General features: G+C 35.1%; 1 protein-coding gene across 1 annotated transcript; it reads left to right on the forward strand.

Annotated features, from left to right (window-relative positions):
- The first annotated feature begins 1045 nt into the window (after positions 1-1045).
- On the forward strand, positions 1046-5002 carry LOC147843487 (serine/threonine-protein kinase pim-3-like). The gene is made up of 9 exons (XM_087257126.1): positions 1046-1083; positions 1312-1356; positions 1487-1657; positions 1780-1862; positions 1977-2027; positions 2104-2476; positions 2602-2781; positions 2872-2967; positions 3063-5002. The coding sequence occupies exons 2-9, from the start codon at positions 1329-1331 to the stop codon at positions 3089-3091; spliced, it is 1011 nt and encodes a 336-aa protein (XP_087113252.1). The 5' UTR covers positions 1046-1083; positions 1312-1328; the 3' UTR covers positions 3092-5002.
- The last annotated feature ends 5182 nt before the right edge of the window (positions 5003-10184 follow it).

Raw genomic sequence — 10184 nt, forward strand, 5'->3', positions numbered from 1 at the left:
TAACTCAAATAAAAATGGCTCATTTGAACAGCTGTCTTCGCATCTCAGCATAATAAAACAATATACACAAGCATTAATATATTCCTGGAGTTTAATTTCTATTTACAATTTAATAACAGACACGATCAGTTGACACCAAATTACCATGATCACATATGAAATACTAAAAGCCTTATTTAATTGAATATTATTGTTGTTTTTATTATCATACAATTTATTTTATTTAAAAATATAATTCATTAACATACCTTAATTGTGCGTTGGCCATACATTTATTACGCAAGGAGTGACGTCAGGGACGTCGGTCACATGACCTTTCATAATGCCCTGCTTCACCGTGATTCGGCAATAATATGAAATTTAGCGTAAATAAACTCTTAGAAATGTGTTCCTCAGAAAGTAATACAATAATTTTTCTGAAAACAGTTTATAATGCCAGTAGATATCCCGAATGGAGAACAATATCATCCTCGTCCACTTCTTCATTATGGTAAGTTACATTTAACGTTATAGAAGAGCTCGTTTGTTAAGTACTGTTTATTAAAAACTTTATTCTTGAATTTCTGTGCGATTTTCGATAACTGTAAAGATTATAAATATAAATATATTGTAAAGATGAATGTGGGTGATGACGCAATGAAGTTTTGCAGAAAGCTGATTGGCCTATTGAAAATTATTTAATCTTATAGCGAGCTTTAAATAAGAACAAGTCTGTTTTATCTCCCCTTTTGTCTTTTTACACATTTTACAGAAGAGAAAAAGAGAAAAAATAAATATAAAGTTAGGTGCACTCTATTAGGTTTGTGCCTATGAAGTGAACGATTTTACTCCACACTTCCACTGGCTATGATGATTAATTATTATGATTAATTAATGATTAATAATTAAGATTTAGGGAATCGAATAATTGCATGAATTATAATCGTAAAAATAAAAATATCTCAGACACGCAAAGTCAAGCTATTACAGTGTTAGTTGCTATAGAAACGCGTGTTATGATATGAATTCTGATTGCATATAAAATCAATTGAACCCATCGCAATCTGTTGGTTGAGAGACGAGGCGACTTTGCAGAGCATTTCTGTGCGAATCCTGAGATTTCTGAAGCTGTTGGAGGATTTCTGAGAGAAGACCTATTTTAAAGAGCACAATTTCTTTGATCATTTTTATTTTAGTTCTTTTTCTGATTATTTTTTTAAACATTTTTTGTTGCTCTTTTTTCATTTCGTTTTTTTCTTCTTCTTTTTCTTTTTCTTTACTTTGTTTAACATTTATTTTCATATTTGTCTGTATTTGTCTGTTTTATTGCAGGTTGGAGGAGATTGTCCATGTCCCACATGGGTGAAGAAAGAGGAGGTAAGTGTTTTTAATCTTTCATTTATTTGTCATTGTATATCACTGTATGATGCTGTATGATGTTTGACTAATATGAAAAGGATTCCAGAAGTTAACAAAAAAGATTTATTAAAATTGTTTTGATATACAGAAGATACACAGGACAGCACCACTGAGCTTACTGTTTTTTTGGCTCCTCTGCCTTCACATTTGGCTGATTCTGCATCCACAGACCAGAGGAACAGCAAGAGGAAAAGGCAGAGCAGCAGCCAGCAAACACCGTCCACCTCGTCCAGCAGACCAGCCAAACGCTCTCGCAGAGGTCAGCACTGCTCATCTTCTAGATCTTATGGCTCAGAAACGAAATGATTTGTCATTGAAGAGACCCCAGCATGTTTTCTCTTTCTCTCTTTTCTTCATTTCTTGTGCTCTTCTGTGTTGCAGACTTGTACCTGAAGGGCCCGTTGCTGGGACAAGGTGGATTCGGCTCTGTGTTTGCTGGGATCCGCAGGTCTGATGGACTGCCAGTAAGAGATTTTCTTCCCTCCTTTGTTCAGACATGCTTTAGAAATGTTGCTGTCAGTAAATGTGATGTGTCACAATCAGGCAGGTGTGATTTACTCTGCTTTTTCTGTCTGCAGGTGGCCATCAAGTACGTGTCGAAGGACCGGACCCCGGAGCGACTGAAAGTTGTATGTTTTGATGTGAATCTGTTCTGTTTGCCATGTGTGATTCAGTTATGGATATAATGGAGGGTTTGTCCTGCAGGATGGTCAGGGTCGGCTGCCGCTGGAGGTGGCATTGATGACCCGTGTCACGTCAGCTCCTGCCTGCCCCAGTGTCCTGCAGCTGCTGGACTGGTTTGACCGTCCCAGACGCTACATCCTGATCCTGGAGCGACCGGATCCTTGCCAAGACCTCCAGAGCTTCTGTGAGGAGAACGGCTGTCTGGATGAGCGTCTGGCCAAGAAAGTGCTGGTGCAGCTGATCGCGGCGCTAAAACACTGCAAGAGCCGTGGTGTCCTGCACCGGGACGTCAAACCAGAGAACCTGCTGATCTCCACAGAGTCCCAAGACATCAAGCTGCTGGACTTCGGCTGTGGAGATCTGCTGAAGCGCTCGGCCTACAAATACTTTGCAGGTGAGTTTGAGTTACAGAAGGAAACGTTGTGTTGATGTTTGTGAACTTCTGCTGATCCACTAAAGGGAATTTGTCTGTACTGGAGCATTTTGAGAAGATGTTTGTGGTCTTCTTATGTCCCTCAGGCACTCCTGCATACGCTCCTCCTGAGTGGTTTCGTAGACATCGCTACAATGCCACTCCAGCTACAGTCTGGTCAGTAGGAGTGACGCTCTACAACATCCTGTGTGACCGTTTCCCATTCAGAGGCGCACGGAGGGTCACGTCCAGAAGCAGACTGACCTTCCCTAAGAGCTTGTCAACAGGTAAGAGATTCAGACACATTCAGAGATAGCCTGGCGAGCGAGCAGAAGTGTGTTGTTGTGTGGTTCTGAAGACGGTGTTGTGTGTAACAGAGTGCCGTCAGCTGATTCGCTGGTGTCTCAGTGCAGCACCGGCTGATCGGCCCAGTTTAGATGATCTTGAGAGTCATCCCTGGTTGCACTGCACAGGTGGCCAGTGACATTACACTTATCTGAATCCAGCAGTCATGGCTTGGGTTGCATTGTCAGGTTCAGTGTTTATAAACGCTGTCAATGATTTGTAGACGGAGAGCAGGAGGGGCAGAGGAACTGAGGAGAACAGATCCTCATCCTGAGCTTCCTCTGCTGCATCTGAGGCTCTGTGTGAAGCTGTATGAGCTGAAGACACACACACACACATGCACACACACCAGCTCGAAGTGCAAACTAGTATGTGTTTTTAAAATGAATATAAATTAGTAAAACAAGTCTAGAGTAACCTAAATGATTTTCATAATTAAAAATATATTCTGTCCAAGAATTCTGTCCTTTTCAAAGAAAATGAACAATAAAATTGATTTTATACTCAATAACCCAAAAGTCTTTACTGTTTTCAATAAAATATAAATCTAAATTTTTTTTTACCTCCAGTAAACAAAACGTTTAAAGTCTGCATGAACTTAAAGTTGCGACCTTTTTTTGTATTGTGACGCAGTTCCTGGAGAAACTAAAGATTAAATGACACAACAGTGGGCGTGGCTTGTTTTTTGTACTGCGAGCTGATTGGATGTAGTAAAGTAGGCATTTCATTCAGAAAGATTGGGAAAAGTGTTTGGGCAAAGTTATTACAACCTAACAGACACCTCCTGCTTACCATTTCTGTTTAGTGTCAAAACTGACAGTTAAAGCAGCGTTGTTAAATATGTTAGTCATGCCCAATTCCTAAGATATACGTAATCTGACAATTTAACAGAAAAACAAACAAAAAGTGCATTTTTGTATATCAATTAAGATTATAGGGGCAAACAATTTTTGTTTTTTAATGACATGCACAGATGAATAGTTTACCACAACACAAGCAATGTGAGCTAATAAAATCATATGCTTAATTTTGATTTAATGGGGACTTTAAGTTTAACAAAGACTCACTCACTATCAGCATGATCCTTTATTGGAAACGGAAACACAGATCAAAATATTTATTGATATAATACATGCTTTATACAGCAAATAAGTGTTGCTAGAATACAAGCACAAGATGCTAAACTACATGCTTAGCACTTTCCCATAGAAAACCATTCTGAAGTAAACACAACATTCAGTTACAATATCTTACTCCAAATGTTTACAATTAGTTACTTTGGGCTACATATGATGTTTACAGACATCTGCTTTATAATAAACTACAGCAAGGGCTAACAGAGTACAGTAAATAAATAATCATGTTGCATTTCAGTAACACACTGATAATAAATATACATGTATTTTTCCATGACATAAATTACCAGGTATTATTTCTGCTATAAATATGGCAATAAATAAATGCGGTAGGGCTGGATGGTATGATGTATATATCATTACCGTGGAATCAAATGTGTACCGTAAAAGTTTTCTATTCTGTTTATACCTCGAAATGTTGGTGTAGCTTTCCCAGAGATGGGTTGCGGCAGGAAGGGCATCCGCTGTGTAAAAACGTGCTGGATAAGTTGGTGGTTCCTTCCGCTGTGGCGACCCCGGTTTAATAAAGGGACTAAGCCGACAAGAAAATGAATGAATGGATGAATGTAGGTGTAGCCAGCTCACGTCCAGCATGCGTTAGGCTGAGAAAGACTCTCTGGCAGTGTTGCCAATTGCTTTATATTAGGGCTGCTCAATATTGGAAAAAATCTGACATTGCATTATTTTGTTTTGCTGCGATATACATTGCGATTGGAATATAGTTTCACCAGATGATTTAAATAGCTATATTTAGAAATATTTAATTAATTTAGATCGACTTGGATGATCAAGACTTTTTCTATGCAGTTCATCTGTATAAATTATGATAAATTACAAGCAATAATGAATAAATAAACAGTGCTTTATGCTTTTCTGGAGAGTGGAACTGTATTTAAGTACAGAAATGAAACAATCAAATGTAAAATAACATGGTCATCATTGTATAAATAATGTCAAATTTTGATAATATCTTTATCTTTTAATAATTATAAAAAAATAATCCTGCAATGTGACCAATGTGATACCGATGCTCAAAAAAAAAAATTTAAAAACTGTACAAAAGCATGCACATCTCTCTTAACTGGGTGCTCAGCCAAAACCGCAAAAAGTGCAAATTAAATGTTAATCAAAGGCGGCAACACCAAGGCTCCAAAAATACAAATTTATTAAATTAAAAAGGCTGACACAGAGCGTGTAACGTTTCGAGCCACCCGGCTCTTCATCAGACAATGCCAATGCTCAAACAATAATTTGTTCACCACTACTTTATATTTTCAACAAAAAGTACCACAAAGTTTTATTTATACAATTATTTATACAAAAGAATTTAATATTTGTATTTTTAAAAGAAAAAAACTGTTTGTTATTTCCCAAAAGTGTTTACATATTTATATTTTCATTTTTTTTTTTCATTTAGTTTTATATTGCAGTTTCCAAATTCACATACAGATAGGGTTTTCCACAATGCATTCACAAAACAATCAAAGATCAGGTTCCAAAAATTGTAGAAATAAATAGAATTATAAAATACAAAAAATTTCCATTAATAAATATGGAAGTTACATTAATGATTTGAGGACATTAAAAGAAACAAGAAAAACAATACACTCATAATTGTTTTGTATATCTTTAAAAAAAGAGATCAAATTAATTTGTTGCTTTTCTGTTACAATTCAATTGTGTGCTTCTTTTTTGTCATGTTGTGGCACCCAGTCAACCCTTTTCTTTCCCTTTTTCTCTATTTGTTTATTTATTTATTTATTATTAATATTATTATTATTTTTTTATTACCTAAACTATGTACATATGGAACTATGAGGATGTTACTTTTAGGATCTTAAATGTACAATATTTAAAATAGCTAGTGTTCTTCTTTCTATCTTTCTGTTATGTTTTCTCTCATTACTAGAAATCCTACACAAAATAAACAAAGTAAGAATATGTACTACCCATTTTCTCCATGTCTCATTAAACTCCCCAGTCTGTAAAAGAGGGTTCATTGTTAGCCTCTCCATCCTATAGATTTAATAAATTATATCAAACCAGTCACTAATTTGAGGTATTTCAAACTGTAACCATTTTTGGTTATAGCTTTTTTACAGGCTATCAGCAAAATTTTCAGCAGTTTTTTGTCAGATTTTTCTTCTAACATATAATTTTTTAGGCCTAAGTATAAAGTTGAGAAAGAAAAATTGATGGGAATATGGAATACATTTTATAAACATTTATGAATTTCTTGCCTAAATTCCTGGGTTTTTAAACATTTTCAGAAAATATGTGAATGATTTGCTTTATTTGAGCCACATAATCTCCAGCAGACTGCCTTTTTGTTTAAGTATCTCTTTTGTTTAGGGGTGACAAAAAAAAATAAATTTAATTTTTTTCCACCAAATCCCCTCCAGACTGAGGAGGATGCTGATTTCCACTGTTTTAAAAATTCTTTTCCACTCTTCCTCAGTAGTTTCAATAATGCATTCTTTTTCCCATTTATTTTTATATAATATGTGTTCTCTAATTGATTGTCTTGTAGATTTTAAAATATTTAGTAACTATTTTGGTCATGTTAGCTCCTTTATAAGCTAAGATAAATATTGTAAGGCAAGGCAAGTTTATTTATATAGCACATTTCATACACAGTGGCAATTCAAAGTGAATAAAACATAAACACAGAATACATAAACAAGAATAAAAGAAACAAGTAAAAAAAACTGATTAAAAAACATAAAAACAGGTAAAATGTGATATAAAAGAATGAAGAACAAGAGAAAAACATAATAGTGCAATCTGTCGGACGCAGCACAGTGCTCATTCAGTAAAGGCACAGCTAAACAGATGTGTTTTCAGTCTTGATTTGAATGTGCCTAATGTTGGAGCACATCTGATCATTTTTGGAAGCTGATTCCAGCAGTGGGGGGCATAGTGGCTGAAAGCTAATTGACCCTGCTTTGACTGAACTCTTGTAACTTCTAGTTTATATGATCCTAAAGATCTGAGTGATCTGTTGGGTTTGTATTCAGTGAGCATATCTGTAATGTATTGAGGTCCTAGGCCATTTAGTGATTTATAGACCAGTAATAATACTTTAAAATCTATTCTGAATGTAACTGGGAGCCAGTGTAGAGACCTGAGTACAGGTGTGATGTGCTCTGATTTTCTGGTTCTGATCAGAATTCTGGCTGCAGCATTCTGGTTGAGCTGCAACTGTCTGACTGTCTTTTTAGGAAGGCCTGTGAGGAGGCCGTTACAGTAATCCACCCTGCTGCTGATAAAAGCATGAACAAGTTTCTCTAAATCTTCACTAGAAACAAAGCATCTGATTCTTGCTATGTTTTTGAGATGATAGTATGCTGATTTACTGACTGCTTTGACATGACTATTGAAACTCAGATCTGACTCCAGAGTCACACCAAGATTCTTGACCTTATTTTTTGTTGTTTGACCTTTAGTAACAAGGTACGCATTTACCTTGGGAACCTCATCTCTGTTCCCAAGCGCAATTACTTCAGTTTTCTCTTTGTTTAACTGAAGAAAGTTTTGGCATATCCAATTGTTAATTTCATCAATGCATTGGCAGAGGGTGTCAATGGGGCTGTAGTCATTAGGCAGTAAGGCTAAGTAGATCTGAGTGTCATCAGCATAGCTGTGGTAGGAGATTTGGTTCTTTCTCATTATTTGGCTCAGAGGGAGCATGTAAAGGTTGAACAGGAGAGGTGCCAGAATCGAACCTTGTGGGACTCCACATGTCATGGGTGTCCACCTCGACCTATGATCACCCATACTGACATGGTAACCTCTACCTTCAAGGTAAGATCTAAACCATTTGAGGACCGTGCCAGACAGCCCAACCCAGTTTTTTCAGCCTATCTAGAAGTATGCTGTGATCGACAGTGTCAAATGCAGCACTGAGATCAAGCAATATTTGTAAGAATGCAAAATTATATACAATATTGTAAGAAGACTATTATTTTTGTTTTCATCATAGTTTTAAAGTTGTTAATTTTTGTCTTAACTATAAATATTATCTGTGAATATTTATGAAAGTCATGATCACTCAATGAATTTTCATTTTTGAAAACTTTAAAATCCTTAACACTTTCATTATGTAGAAAAGTGCAGTATGCTGTAAGTCCTTGCTTAATCCAAACTTTAAAACTGGTGTCTGTTTTGTCTGGGGCAAATGTGGAGTCAAATGCTGGCCATCTCAGTATTGATACTGATTCTGTTAATTCATATTTTTTTAATATTTCTTGCCAAGTGTTTAGTGAATTGTTTGTCAATATGTTAATTTCTTATTCATACTGTAGATTTTCACCAAATTGTCATCAGCCATTATGGCTTGAATTGGGGGTCTATTTTGGGTGGCATTTTCTATTTCCTTCCATCTGGCTTTAAAATTAGGGTTGCATAAGCACAGTAATGGTCGTATTTGGGCCGCTTGGTAATACTTCTTCAAACATGGCAATGAAAATCCTCCTTCGTCTTTTTGTAATTGTAATGTTTTATTTTTAATTCTTGATTTTTTTCCCTTGCCATATAAAACGTGAAAATAATCTATCCCCTTCTGTAAAATGGGATACTTATTTCTGTAGGTATTGTCTTGAATAGATATAAAAATCATGGGAGTATATTCATTTTATTTTATTCTAATGTAGAATGTAATCCTAGGTATGTTATATTTTCTTTTTTGAGTTATTTACTTGGGATATATTTTATGTTTGTTATAAGATGTTACTTGAGAAATGTTTTTAATAATAATAATAATAATAATAAGGTTTGTCCATGAAACTGTGAAATGAGAGATACAGTGGAATTTGTTGTTCATCTGAAGTCATGTTTTATTTACAAAATACACCAGAGATGTTAATGTCTGTTAACTTTACCAGGTAATGATCATAATTTTTGTTATGAAGACTCCTGCTCCGCACCAGAGCCAATGCCTTCCACTGATTGACCAATGGTTCCTGTTCCTGGTTTACCTGTCGCTGGTAAGAAAGAGCAGGATCTGAGGGATTGTCTCAACATCCATCAGTCCACTCTCAGCGGGATTAGAAACACTTGGGTCAGTTTATTTATTTAATTTACTTGGTGCAGTCAGAATTTGGATGTCTCCTGAGGACATTAGAGCCCCGATGCCAAGTGTGTGTTTGGCAAGAACCCTGACACCTAAGCCGCTTTTCCACTATCGTGCTGAATCGTTCTTTAAACAGAACTGTTCCATTCCGTGCCAAACCGGGCCAGACAGCACGGATACGGTTTCATTTTCCACTGTCCTGCTGCGACAAAGCTCTTTAAAACATTACACAAAACGCATCAGTAGTTGCCTTGGTAATGCATGTATACGGCTCCCTTTGTTCAATTAAAGTTAAATAAGAGCCAAAACTTTTTTTTTTTCATAAAAGCGAAAGCAACCATGTGACTAAACACTGTTATGCCGCTCTATCAAATAGGGGTGCTAAATATAGGTACATGTGCACCCTTATTTATTTATATTTATTTAAAATGTAACGTGATGATTTAAAATAATTGGAGGGGAAATAAATAATATCTGTCAAAGGTGAGCGGGCACTTTCACTTATAAAAACACAGCACATAAATTATTTCATTTTTAACAATTAATTAAATTACACTGCGTTTTTATATCAATATCAATTAAGTTGATAATGATATAAAATATACTACATTTTGATGGTAAAATGAAACCAATTAAGTGATGGCTGTTATTTGTTTTACTATTCAAACATTAAATAACGAATGCAGAAAGTGAAATAAAAAACGAATATGAAACAACACATATATAGCAGGATTTAAAGCATATAAAGCACTATTATATTTAGCAAAATGCTGCTCTATTATCTTTTTATTTTGATCATTTTATTTTTATTATTATAATTTTTTTTTCATAATTAACTAACAAGCTGTAGGCGAATTATTGCTAGACGTTTTAGAAAATATTTGCGTAGCTATATTAAAGATCACCAAGAACAAAAAAAAACAAAAACACAGAAACATGTTACATGCCTCATAAATGTCATATAACTTATGTATAACTGAATCATATAATTGCCTTTAGCTGAAATGATAAAAATTGCTCATTTTATTTTTATAAAACATTTGTCAAAACGTATTGGTATTTTTTGAGTAAAAACAATACTGACATTTAAGAATCCATATTTATTTAATTAATTCATTCTTTTGAATTGTTTAGTCTT

The sequence above is a fragment of the Danio rerio genome, chromosome 6 (assembly GCF_052040795.2).
Source record: "Danio rerio strain M-AB ecotype USA chromosome 6, GRCz13ab, whole genome shotgun sequence".
Classification (NCBI taxonomy): domain Eukaryota; kingdom Metazoa; phylum Chordata; class Actinopteri; order Cypriniformes; family Danionidae; genus Danio; species Danio rerio.